Below are 13,882 nucleotides of genomic sequence, written 5' to 3'. Positions count from 1 at the left end.
AGTTAATCAGTTAGATATATTTTTGGAAATAAAGACTCGCAATGGGAAAATACATGCTAAACGCATTGTTCATTTGCAGAAAATTTCAACTTGTTTCCTCATTTGAAAATCAAGTTCAATTAGCACTGTTCTGTATCATGAAATTCATCAAAAACTTCAAACTTCAGAAAATATGTTTTCTTGCTTATCCACTGATGAAGTTTGGGAAAATATTTACATCGCTTTTTTTTTTTTTTTGCAAAAAAACAACACAAAACATCGACCTATAAAGGTGAAGCAAAGTGAACAGTTAACAACAACAACAACCGTAAACAAAACTTTGTTCAAGTGATTTTGGCTCATCAGAAAATAATGGAACAAACTTTTAACAGTGTCAAGGTAAATATTTATAACTTAGCTGTGGAGTCTTTTCTCACAGCCACGAAACTGGTGATTAACGCAGTTAATTGCTATCACTGCTAAAGTCGGCATGATTATTTTGGGAGTATCAAGATGGCGGATGGCAACTTAGATTTTGGTGGCCAATGAGCCAGCCAGTCTCTTCAGTGGCTATGACTACTTGCTGGATGCGTTGTACTGTACTGTGTATGATTGTATTCTGCCCTCTACAGGACAAAAGACATGTACACTATCTAAAAACATCTTTCTTAGACATATCCATAAATATGATCGGATTCAAAATGTGTCAAAAGATGTCAAATAAGCTACTACACGGTAGAATTCACCATTACGTTACTTTCACGGAATATAAAAACAGGATGCGTAAACCAATCTCAACATTTCCTGGAACCAGTGGTATTGTGGGAAATGTAGTAATTACCAAAACGAATCATACCACTTTTCTATGAAATTGTAAATACAGGCAATCAAGGTTTTTGTGCTTTAAAGTCAACGCAGGCATATTATTGTGTTTTAAGTCACACAATGAATACCACTAAGAACATTTAAAGACGGTATTAATCGGTGTTTTGGAGGAGGAATAAAAAGTGGCCACCCCTTCCGCGTTCGGCGAATAAAAGCGTCCGGTTGACGGCAGCCCTTTTCCTGTCGGATTACAGCCGAGGCTGCACGCGAAGGGACGGCTCCAGAGCTTCGCAACCCCGAATAAAATAAACAGGCAAGTGTTTGGGATTCGCACGCGATCGCCCCGAAACTTCAAACCGACGCGTACGCAATGCCGGCGACTACGCGACATTTGGACTGGGTTTGGGTGCCACGTGCTCGGCCGACGTGCAAGTTCGCAGCTGTCAAAAACTTGCACGGAGTTTGCGTGTGACGCACAACATCGAGATTGCGAGAACGCAACTCCAATTTGGGCACTAAAAATGGCGATTAGTGGCCGTAAATGTTTAACTTGGATGCATTTTCCTCATTGTAAAATGGGTTTAAAAGTGAAATATTGTTTGTTTTTATGTGCTCTGTTGTTTGGCCGCTGGCCTCTCATTTCAGCTGCCAAAGGTGAGTGTCAGACATCAAGTTTTGTTGCAAATCGCGCTCCAATAATTGTCATAATTGTCCTGCCTGTTCAATTAATTCCAATCTGTCAATTGACTTGCATGAAACGCATCAACCGGTGAAAGTGCTTGTAGGTAAATGGGGAAAGTTGTCCGGTTTTATGTTGACATGTATGCAAACTAATTGGATGCTCAATTAAAAAAAAAGAAGAATCACCTACAAAAGAATGGTAACATTTGTTTTAATGCATATTTATTCTTTTTTTTTTGTACTTGCAGCGTTAAAAGGAGACATTATGCAACACCCCCCTTCCCCCACACAATTTAAAATAGATGCCACAAGTTTTAAAATAATAATAGAATCTGTGCAGCTCTGCTTACCCAACGAATCATGTCAAAGGTGTGGCTACATAGTGAGGAGGGGGGGGGGACGCTATGCAAATTAAGCCCCCTACGGGACATCAGTGTGTCATTTTCCTCTCGATGGGCGGGCTTATTTATATTCTTAATCATATACAGTGACGCCTCTGTTCTCGACCACAATCCGTTCCAGAAAACGGTTCGAGAAGTGATTTTGTTCAAAAACCGAATCGATGTTTCCCATTACAATAAATGGAAAAAGAAATAATGCGTTCCAAACCTAAAAAAAATTGGGATTTTTTTTTAAAGCATTTTTTTTTTTAGCTTTTCCTGATACTGGATAGTAGAAATACATGAATGGTTTAAATGCTTTATATAATAGAATAATTTAATTTAAGAAATATATTTATTTTTTGGGTTAAAATGTAGGCTTTAGTAGTGGAGTATGCTAGTTCTGGGAGTGCACTGCTGTATCTGTAACGACTCAGCCCCCAGCCTTGTAAACGTTTGTTTATATTAACAAAAGTGCAGAATAACTTTAAACAAGCAACTTGCCTTCTTTGGAGCCACGATTGGGGATTAATAATCAATGATAAGAAAAACAACACTCACTACCGGGACACGACTGCGTTATACACAATAACAAATGTGCACTGGTTGCTCCGCCCGTGTTGTCATTTCTGGGTTTTTTGTTGGGGGCGTTCGAATAGACAATAACAAAACACGTCGTGCTTGGGTCAACTGCTTGTGCATGATGTAATTTCCGTTTTTTTCAGGGGTGTTGGAATTCACACAAAGTGCATCGTGGGTCAGCTGGTCTGGCCGCGCGAAATATGTTATTTCCGGGTTTTGTCGGGGCGTTCGAGTACTGATTTTGGTTCGAAAACAGAAGCAAAAAAAAAAAATCTAAATTTTCGTTTGAAAACGGGGACATACAAGAACCGAGGCTTGACTGTACTATATTTATATAGCTATTAAAATGTCTGTTTTCCAGAATGTCTCCTTTTAAAGATGCAATATATGGGATTTTTGTTGTTGTTGTAATTGATGGTTATCTGCTTGTGTGAGGCTAATTGAGCTTTTGCTTTGTTTTAATTGGAGGAAGCATACCGAATTTGTCACAATGGAATCACATCTTTTGTGCTTTTATTCGTATTAATTGTACTTTCAATTGTCTCTCTTAATGGAGAATTGCTGGTGTGTTTTGATTGTATCTTATTGCTTTCTCCTGGAATCCTTTTTAAAAAAACAAACTACAGTGAAACCTCTAAAGTCCAACGAAGTCTGTGGGAAATTTATGCACATAGAAATGAGCATTTTTTTTATTTTATTTTTTTGTCGGACCCTCACAATCATAAAATTAAGCTAACATCGGTACAGGTTGTATAATAAAGCTGAAATGGGGGGAAAAATGCACTTTGTATACAGCAACAAAAAAATGTAAGTTGTGTACTTGCCGATGGCAGTGAATGCAAGGAGAGGATTATTACAAGGTGTAACGTCACAGAAATACTATACACGGGTGTACTCACATAACCGCTGTACAACCACTTAAGTATTTAGGCCACTTTAAGGGCGTTGGAATTTGGAGGTTCTACTGTGATTTTTTTTCAAAACGTGTGGAGTTGAGTCTGTTGAAATTGTAACGTGAGATTGATCCATTAGCTTTATTGGGTGGCCATTTCAAACCAGACTGAGGCACACATTTTGAATATCAAATGAGTCCTTAAATGAAAATGAATGAACAACATTTTGGGGGGAGGGTTAAATAAAGCGTTTGGATCAATTGTCACCCTTCAAGAGCATGTCAGAAACTCTTCAAGGGCAGACTTGCACGAGGCCATTTGAACCACGCTTGAGGCCACTCGACGCAAAGTTCTCGGTACGCGACAACCCGGCCGTTCTTTGTACTACGCGATGGGTCTGACTGTGCTTGTATAAGAAACTATCAGGAGTATGATGTGTGTCACCATTTTCCGCGTACGAGGCTTGTTTTATTATTGCACCAAAATACACAAAAGCTAATTAAGAAGTCCAGGTTTCGGTCTACAACCTCCATTTTGTATTTTTAAAATCGGTAGAGCAGAAGTTGTAGTACTTTTTATTTCAAATTTTTCTCAGTTTAAAACTTTGATCGAAACCTGTCAGTACATATCCTGTATAATTTTTTTCTGAAGTACTTCATTTACATGTACTTATCAATGCATAAGTGAAAAATGAAGATATGACCGCTCAGTGTTTTTTTTTTTTTTCTAACTCTTGTAAAAATGTTGGACGCATTCATAAAGCAGTAAAATTGCCGGATTTGTTTTTCTATGCAATTATAATGAAATTAAGTGCTAATGGTAATGCTATCGTCATTGAAATTTCATGAAAATCCATTGAGAAATAAAAAGTTACATTTTGAAGACCCTAATTAACCACAACTTTTTATCTGTTTTACTAATACCATAATTACCTATATTCCAAATCTTTAAATGGTCATAACCTTTATCAGAGCCATTGAGACCATTTAAGTAATATTTTTAAGGGTTTCTGAAGCTCTTTCCAATGATAGCAGAAATCTTTCAATTCCATGAGTTGGAAATTTTTTGTATCATACCTACAAAGTCTAGTTTGGCTTGTGTGTGTATATCACAATACTTCCTTTACTTCAATTGGTCATTACGTTCCTGTTTATAATTACTGGCACCTTGCACAAGGGAAATTAAAAAATGCTTATTAGAAATGTGGGTTCAGACTCACCCTCTGAATCCCAATTTATGTGTTGACAGGGAGAAATTACTTGCGAATCGCAGTAGAATCTTTACTCTGTGTACGATTTTGAAATAGACATACAGTATCTAACAAAAATCCAATTTTTGTAATATATATATTGAACTGGAAAGAGTACGTTGGGATGTTTTAGCTCCCGCGTCTCCCTAATGGAAGTTTTTGTTTAAACTGTAATTCATGTTGGCTTACGTTAACCAGGCTCCCTTGCCATACTGTGGCTAAACCTATGGTTGGGTTAGTTTTGCCGTCAGGAACAGGCGCCTCCCTGTTAGTTAGCTAGCTGGTTACGTCCACGTCGCTTGTCATCTGCAACGCTTTGTTTAAAAAAAAAAAAAAAAAAAAATTGGGACTCTTACTCAACTTTGTTTGGGTCCTTACCAGCTCTGGTTGCGGAGCTGCTACAAATATCCATGTAGCTCCTCTGGCTACGATGTCGGAAACTTAATGACACGGAGGTCAGCTTCTTAGTGGAGGACTGTAGACTTCTTCGGCATCCCCGCCGAGGTCAGTTGTCCACATTCGCAGAAACTGTTGAGCTGTAAGTCAAAACGCCATTGGCCGTAAACACGGGTGACAAATCTTTGTCGGATTAATGTACTGTCGTATGAGATTCTTAGATTTGTTCTGATTTGAGTCCAAAAAGTCTGATTCACTGATCGACTTTCCACGTCCACTCGACCTAACTTAGGGACGGTTCCTCTGGCGTGTTACCACTGCAGTACACAATCAAAATAAACTACAGTACAACCTTGGTTCTCGACCACAATCCGTTCCTGAAGGCGGTTCAAGAACCGATTTTGTTCGAAAACTGAATCGATATTTCCCACATCTGTGTACAGAGGCTGCGTTACACACAATAACGCGTGTTGTGGATCAGCTGGTCGGGCCGTGCGCATTATGTTATTTCTGGGTGTTGTCGCAGACGTTTGAGTACTGATTTTTGTTCGAAAACGGAAGCAAAAAAAAAATCTCAAGTTTTGTTCAAAAAACAATTTTGTTTGAGAAAGGAGATGTTCAAGAACAGTGTACTACAAATCCAGTGAAGCAAAATGTAAAAAAAACAAATATCCGCATTGCCCGTAATGTACATATTCTGATTAATGTAGTTACATCTCGTTAATAATTGCCGGCCCGTACAATAGAAATAAACAGAACGACTAGAAATAAGTCACATCAGGAGAAATAGTCAGAGTTGACGCCACTTAACAGGTTCTCGTGAGAATGTTTAAACCTTGGCGCGCGCGAATCTCCGGCAAGTCCGCTCCGGTTCGAATGGCCTCGGTTGAGTGCGTCCTGAAATCTGTTGTGTGAAATTAAATGTAGCTGCCGCCTGTCGGTTCTCTTCTCTGTGAGAAGAAGCTTTTCCTCCCCCCCCCTTAAGCGCGATGGATCGGTTGAAGTCTGAACAGCGAGCGCACCCTCAGCCCGCCGCCACTCCGGAAAGGAGCATCATCAGCGGCGACAACCTCCAGTTCGGCAGGATGCGGCGCCACCCCCGCTTATCCCATTCGGAGAACCAGACTTCGGGACCGGAGGAGTACTTGGGGTCCTCGGCGGAGGCCGGCGGATCCCACGGAAGGAGCCCCGGCGCCCACGCGGAGATCTTCAAGCCGCGTTCGTTCTCTCCGAGGAGCCCCAGGGGCCACTGGGTCAAGCGCCCCCATCAGGACGCCGCCCAGATCCCCACGGTCAAGTCGTCCGGCACCCCCCACCGGCGCTACGGCGGGGGCCGCTACCGGACCTCGTCCGAGACGGATAAGGGAGGCAGAGGCGGCAGGGAGCCCAAGTCCTGGAGGAAGGGCCTCTCTGAGGGCGACACCAGGTCGGGACGGGACAAGTATCACACACACCAGGAATGGCGGCGACGTGACGCGTAAAACTACGACTGCTTGTCTGCTTCGATGTTGTCATTTGTTTTTCCTCTCCAGTGTGTATCAAAGCTGGACAGAGGGAGTCGAAGCGTTGAAAACTTTTGTGTGGCCATCGTGCTGAGCAGACAAGCCTGCCTGGCTGCACGAGGAATGCGTTGATCCGACACAAGCGGGCCTCTGTTTTGTTTCACTGTGGCACGTTGCTTCAAATTTGTTTCCTCAACAGAATTTGCCATCTCATATTTCTGCTTGTTATGTGCGTGCGACACACTCGCCGGGGAGAATATCTGCATAATGCGATGAGATCAAAATAATATGCCTTTAAGATGAGCGTGTATTTGACATTCTGATGGGGGAGGGGGGGGGGACCTCATATTTGGCTGCCTTTATTATTGTGGATGCAGTTTGTGCTCTGTATCATCCTGAGGTGTTTGTCATATTTTAATATCAAGCAAAATTAGTGAGTATTGAATGTCTGAATGATGCAGTACCCAATCTCCAACCACAATAATGAACATATTTCTCTCTTGAATATCCATCCCCAGGCAGCCTAACTTTTTACACACACATCAGCATTTGTTGTAGTTTATAACTGTTTTATAAACTTTTAAGTTTTCTTGCGCTGGATCTCATTTAGTTGTGCAGATAATAGTACGAAGTGCTTTGTGTGTATTAAAGAATGGTGTCTCGTTTTAACTAGCCCGGCGCCGCGTCTTGCCCAGGTGGTTTCCATCGGCGCAAAATCAGAAGTGTCCATTCTAGTTTGTGTCGTCCTCAGCGCCAACATGAGTGGACTTCAGTGTCTCGCCGCCGAGAAGGTCTGGTTCGACAAGCACCGCTTCGACGAGGCCGAGAGGAAGTTCTACGAGGCGGCCAACGGACACGCCCCCAAGCAGCAACAGGTGGCGCCCTCATTCTCTTTCTTTGGATTTTCCCCCAAAAATATACCATAATTCCTGACCTACAGAGCGCACTTGGTTACACGGCTCCTCACAGAGTACGTTTGTAAAGGAAATACCATTTGGTACATACGAATGCTGCAGCTGTGTAAAAGCCACAAGTGCGCACTTTAAAACCCACGTTCAAACACGAGATATTCACAAAGAAAGACAGTACACAAAATGAGTTTAACGCTAACAGCGTGCTAAAGCTAGTGCTCACGGTAACTGGGACGGTTGAAATAAAACTTACCGGTAAATATGACAGACAGGCCAGTAACACAGCAGCAACATGCTAACACAGCGCTAGTGCTAGGGCTAACAGGGCTGGTTCAAATAAAACTTACCTGGTAAATATCACAGACACGCCAGTAACACAGCAGCAACACGCTAGCACAGTGCTAAAGCTAGCGCTAACCGTGTCAGTTAAAATAAAACTTGCCTGGTAAATATCACAGACACGCCAGTAACAGCAGCAACACGCTAGCACAGTGCTAAAGCTAGCGCTAACACTAACCGTGTCAGTTAAAATAAAACTTACCTGGTAAATATCACTGAGCGGTGCCAGTAGCACAGCAGCAACACGCTAACACTAGCACTTACAGGGCTGGTTCAAATAAAACTTACCGGTTAATATCACTGAGAGGCACCAGTAACACGCGAGCACAGCGCTAAGAGGCCCGGTAAAAGTCACTTCCTCGGTGCATATATTCCACCGGTCTCGTTCTTACTTTTTCCGCTCGAGTGCCCCCTTGCAGCCGATAGAAAAAAATGCACAAACTAGCCGCATCACCGGATAAACACAGGGTTGGAAGCGTGTGTGTGTGGGGGGGGGAGTCTGGGCTTTTTTGCCGGAAATTACGGTGTATATTGGGGAGGGTTTGCGTCTTGGAACACATGGTAAACATGTCTATCATGAGTCAGCCCACAAAAACAGTCTCGCTGGTGGGCATTTTAGGATCATGCGGTCCATTTCCGGGCGGCTTTCAAACTGGCTTAGACATTTTGACTGATTTGCTACCTTTTAAAGATTGTATGCTGACAGATGGAGGGCACTAAATTGGTAATATTGGAAGTTTTTATTTTGTGTGGGAGGGGAAAAAGGCATGAAACATAATTACCGTCATTTCTTTGTTCAAATATGTCATTACTTTGAGCAATTGACAGCCACCTTGACATGGAACCTCCATTAGTTCACTTGAAAATCAAGCCCCCATATCATACGTGCAGTTCGTGTCTTTGAGTGGAGCCACTGTAAAGTCGAGAATCCATGCCTAAAAGGACCCGTCCCATTTCTACCACTGTTAGAACACAGGTGTCAAACTCAAGATCTGGCCGGCTGTATGATTTTATGTGGCCCGCGAAGGCAAATCATGTGTCAACTTCCATGATTTTTGTTCAAATCGGTACTGACATTCCAAATTGTCATATCATAACGGAGTAACTGATTGTGTAGTGGTACACACACACCTGACTTTGATGCGGGCAGTGTGGGATCGATTCCTGCTCACTCAGGGTGCTTATCTGTCCTCTGACTTACTGGCGACCAGTTCAGGGTGTAGGCTGCCTTTCGCCCAAAGCTACCTGGGATAGGCTCCTGCTCTCCCGTGACCCTTGTGAGGACAAGCAGCTTGGATTTGGATGGATAAATCATAATCTTTAGGTATTGCAAGCATTCTCTGTGTTACCAAAGTTTGAGTTTGGGATATTTGTCGTAAAACCTCCACCTCCCCCGCCGCCCTATCATTCGTTGGTTTAAGCCACGGTTATATCATCACTTCAAGCAGCTGTGCGTGTGCTCAATTTAGACGCCTTAGCGAGGTCAGGCGGTTTGAAAGCTGTTCTGCCCCTCCTAGGCTACGCTGGTGCCGTGCCGCAAAATACAGACCGCAGAATCTCGCCTTAGACGTAATTGAAGCTTTGTGATTACAGTGGGGAAAAGCGTCCGTTGCACCAAGCACGTGTGCGGGTCGGCATAGTGCTTTTTTTTTTTTTTTTTTTTTTTGGCGCTATCAGCTTAATATAAAGTCCAGTTAGATAAGGGCAAATCCCAAATGACCGACGCTAAGCGCAAGCCGTGACGCGCTTTATCGATTTTTACTGTCCTTGTGTCCGGTTTATTTAGGTACTCCTTTAATCGCAAATGAGTATCAAAGGGATACACAAGACCCCACTTAAAGACTGACAACATCCCCTCTACCCCGATCGGGCATGGAAAAACTCAAATCTCGAGAAGGGATCACAGATGGACATTTATTACAGAGTATGATGCTGTACAATGGTAAGACGGTGTGACGGTCTGAGCGCTCCCCTCGTGCTGAAAAGTCCCCTTGTAATTGATGCGCATGCGTGACTCACAGGGGAACTCTGGGTACGCAGCAGACGCTTACTGGGAAACCTCCCGGTCTCATAGTTCCCCTTCTTCTATATATAGAGGGAGCTAGCATACGTTATATCCTAACCGTCACCCTAACCATAAAACAAAAGTATACGCATATCTGTACGTTCGCTGTGGTCGTCTTTCTGAGACGACCACAGCGAACATGAACAGTCAGCGACAAGTTGTTGAATGGCACACGTTGAAGCACGGATGGGGATCTTTCAGACTGGCAGGAAGTTTACAAAAGATACGCGCATGCGCATTAAACACAAGGAGACTTTTCAGCACGGGGGAGCGCTCAGACCGGCACAACAGCATCAGAGGTGATTTCAAATGAAGGGACGTGGTCCAACTGTAAAGCAAAACAGGCTCACTTTTTTCTTTTTTTTTTTAAATTGACAACAAAAAAAAAAATTTCCCTCCCCCAGTGGGAACCTTAAACCTTGAGTGACACGAAACAAATTCAGAATTCATATTTGGAATCAGAATTTTTGACTGCACTCTCAATGATTCTGCTACTTGTGATAATTTAGGCCTTGGAGGTCAACCCTGCTGGTGGTTGCCATTTCTTTGAATATGCAAATTAAGATCAATCATTTCCTCAGCGAGGGCTTCCTATTTATTTCTTGGTCTTGTTTCAATGTAACCTTCTCTTCACCTGCGTTTCCGAACGCAGCAGGTGAAAAGCGGCGCATACCAGCAGGTCAAAGGGCGCCCGCAGAAGCGCCAGCACCGCAACGTAAGTCCTGAGTGTGTCAACGCTGCATGGCCGCCGCGCAACATTTCACGTTTGTGTGGAGTTGTCGACGCACGCCGAGAAACTTAATTGTGGTGGATTTGTCCTTTTTGTTTAATTCATCATCCATATAATCTCACTCATAAAATGTCGACTATCCCATCTTTAACATAAGTTCATTCATTTTAGCATTTTTGTGTGTGTGCAGAACACGTAATTTTGTTTATGTAGTCTGAACATGGGCTAATAATTGCATCAGTTTTGATTTAATATTTTTCTGTGGCGTCTATTCGAACAAGAAAAATCCAGTTGTTGTTTTGTGATCTACGAAGATGGTTCAAGTTTTTAAAAAAAAAAATGGAACAAAATAAACAAAACACCAGGCATTCTCCAGATATGCGATGAAAATTAAATGTACATTTCGGTTTAATTCAGAAGTATCCTGCATTATAGTGAATTAATAGATTTAATCCCACGCGAAAGAATAAGATATAGAATTGCACTAATTTAAAAATGTCCATGAGTCATCAGAAATGTAATTGCAATAAGTTTAAGTATTATATTTCCCAGCTAAACTGTAGCCTTTCTTAACCCATGTTCAGATCTATTAAAATTATATTTAATTTTGACTTGCATGATAATGTGAAATTGAATGGGGTGAAGATGCAACAATTTTTTTTTTTTGCAGTCCATTTTGATTTCAAAGAAAAAAAATTGCAGGAATAGTGTAATTCATAATTTTCCATGAGAATTTTCAGTAATATAATTGGAATAATGGATTTTTTTTTTTTTGGGGGGGGGGTGATTTGTTATCCTGTTAATTCACTAATTCGCTTTTTTTAATGCTCCACCATCTTTAGACAAATGTAGTGCTTTGCCGCCGCCTTATGGCAGATAGAAGCAATTATTCATTTACATTTTATTTTTCAGAGGAGTGGGATAAATTATTCATTTTCACTGATTTTCTCATGGATTCTTTTGCCCATTTTTACAATCAAGGTTTCAGTTCTCTAATCTCTGCCAATGAGAAAAATTGTATTGAGTTCATGTTGACATGCATGTTAATGAAATACAATCTCATTATTTTGTAAATCCTAACGTGCTTGCCTTCATTTAAATATCCACCCGTTTCTTCTTTTGTCGCCCCTGCGCAGTCGTCCTCGCATTCGGGAGAGCAGGAGATGGTTGCCCGGATGAAGACCCTGGAAGTGGAGAACAAAACGTTGCACAAAGGTGGCCCGCGTTTGAGTTTTCTGCGGCGTGACTGGAGGCTAACTGCGGTCTTGTTTTGTCAGTGGTGGGCGACATGAGGGCCGCGCTGCAGAAGCTGGAGGCCAGAGTGGCTCAGCTGGAGAAGACCCCTAAGACCCCTGTGCCCGCAGCTACCCCTGCAGTCAAGGTAGATGACGACGGCGACGCCATCTTACCTGTTGGGTGTCTTCTTAATCTTTTGTCCTTCGCTAGGCTGCTCCTGTCCAAGCTGCTCCCGCCAAACAGGTGGAGGAAAATGGCGACGACGACGACGACGTGGACTTGTTCGGCAGCGACGACGACGACGATGAGGCGGCCCGTCTTAAGCAAGAGCGCGTGGAAGCGTACGCCGCCAAGAAGGCCAAAAAGCCCACCGTGATCGCCAAGTCGTCGATCTTGTTGGACGTCAAACCCGTGAGTCGCACGTCGTTCCGTGACCGTTACTCGACTCCTATCGTGAATCGCCTTTCCCCACTGAAATGAATGAAAATGTCAGCAATCTGGGCGAGCCCCACAAAAAATGCAGAAATAACATGAAGGGAACGCACTGTCCAGAACTGGTTTTGCAAATTTTTGTTGCTTGAATTCAATGAACATTGCGCTGCTCCTCGTGTGTGTACTGTGGCCATGTAAAATACATAATGCAGATTTCACCACGAAACATAAAGATCGTCGTAACTAAGATGCAAAATTTGTTGTTGCAGTTTGTGCTATTATCAATTTAACCACTGCGATATCTGCTTTTAAGTCATTTGGATAATTTTTATATATATATTTTTTTAGAAGGGGTTTTTCATGAATAGTGTATACAATAGGTAGTGTAATATGAACCCTATTTTGACAATGTGATGTTAAATCCTCTCATTTAATAGTGTTTTGAGAAGATTTTTATCGACAATAACTCATTTTCAGGGGCGCTGCCGTTTTTGCGAGTCACAAGACCTACGTGCAAGGATGTGATGTGTTATGTGCCGCAAAAAAAGGCTAAATTAAATGGGACACCATTTATGCCCAGCGCCGATTTCTTGGATTTATCCTCATCTGATGAAGAAATAGCAGTATCGGTTGATCGGGAAGATGGAGGAATACTTTCATACAGATTTGAACCTGTGGCTGTAATTGTTCAATATTTGGATGGCTCATCAGATGGGAATGACGCAGAGTCTGACAAGCGAGCTCCGGCGGCGGCCGCGAGTCGAGGTTCCAGGCGATGGAGGCCGTTAGCCCCCAGAACCATCCGAATATTCAACATTAATTACAGCCACAGGTTCAAATCTGTATGGAAGTATTCCTCCATGTTCCCGATCAACCGCTACTGCTATTTCTTCATCAGATGAGGATAAATACAAGAAATCAGCGCTGGGCATAAGAGGCCCCGTCGCTCAGTGGTTAGAGCATAAATGGTATCCCATGTAATCGAGCCTTTGTTGCGGCACGGTGCATGGCGCCGCCCCTGAAAATTCGTAATTGTCGATAAAAATCTTCTCAAAACACTATTAAATGAGGATTTAACATCACATTGTCAAAATAGAGTACATTTTACATGACCTATTGGATACATTAATGCAAACCACTGGAGTTTTCCTTTAAACAATTTTTTTAAATCTCAGTGGCAAAAAAAAAAGCTTGAAGCAAGCACATCTGGCCTTTATTTAACATAACGTTTAAGAACGATTGGCTCTCTGCCCCCCGCCCGTCTTCGCATCCTCCCAGTGGGACGACGAGACAGACATGACCAAGCTGGAGGAGTGCGTGCGCTCGGTGCAGATGGACGGCCTCCTGTGGGGCGCGTCCAAGCTGGTGCCGGTGGGCTACGGCATCAAGAAGCTGCAGATCAACTGTGTGGTGGAAGATGACAAAGTGGGCACTGACATCCTGGAGGAGGAGATCACCAAGTTTGAGGACTTTGTGAGTCGACAAATTATACCATTTGTATTTTGGATTCTTTTTGATTTTTACTCTCGCTCGTTGCAGGTCCAGAGTGTCGACGTCGCCGCCTTCAATAAGATCTAAACAAAGCCCTGCTGTTTGATGGTTCATTAAAATTAAAAAAAACTCAACTTCTGCTTTGGCTCTTTCATCCAAACACGCTCTGGCCACAGCATTGGGTACACCTG

At 42.7% G+C, this 13,882-nt stretch overlaps 1 protein-coding gene across 4 annotated transcripts; it reads left to right on the top strand.

The window, feature by feature from the left end:
* The first annotated feature begins 968 nt into the window (after nucleotides 1-968).
* eef1da (eukaryotic translation elongation factor 1 delta a (guanine nucleotide exchange protein)) lies at nucleotides 969-13,825 on the top strand. 4 transcript variants are annotated; one of them, XM_061838916.1, is made up of 8 exons: nucleotides 969-1,117; nucleotides 7,239-7,362; nucleotides 10,455-10,517; nucleotides 11,669-11,747; nucleotides 11,810-11,913; nucleotides 11,979-12,179; nucleotides 13,479-13,673; nucleotides 13,740-13,825. In XM_061838916.1, the coding sequence occupies exons 2-8, from the start codon at nucleotides 7,246-7,248 to the stop codon at nucleotides 13,776-13,778; spliced, it is 798 nt and encodes a 265-aa protein (XP_061694900.1). In that variant the 5' UTR covers nucleotides 969-1,117; nucleotides 7,239-7,245; the 3' UTR covers nucleotides 13,779-13,825. The 4 variants fall into 4 exon arrangements, with proteins under 4 accessions (XP_061694900.1, XP_061694901.1, XP_061694898.1 ...); XM_061838914.1 differs by lacking the exon at nucleotides 969-1,117 and adding an exon at nucleotides 5,960-6,411; XM_061838917.1 differs by lacking the exon at nucleotides 10,455-10,517 and having other exon boundaries at nucleotides 970-1,117.
* The last annotated feature ends 57 nt before the right edge of the window (nucleotides 13,826-13,882 follow it).

Source organism: Syngnathoides biaculeatus, chromosome 13, assembly GCF_019802595.1.
Source record: "Syngnathoides biaculeatus isolate LvHL_M chromosome 13, ASM1980259v1, whole genome shotgun sequence".
Taxonomy (NCBI): domain Eukaryota; kingdom Metazoa; phylum Chordata; class Actinopteri; order Syngnathiformes; family Syngnathidae; genus Syngnathoides; species Syngnathoides biaculeatus.
This window is presented reverse-complemented; position numbering and strand designations above follow the sequence as displayed.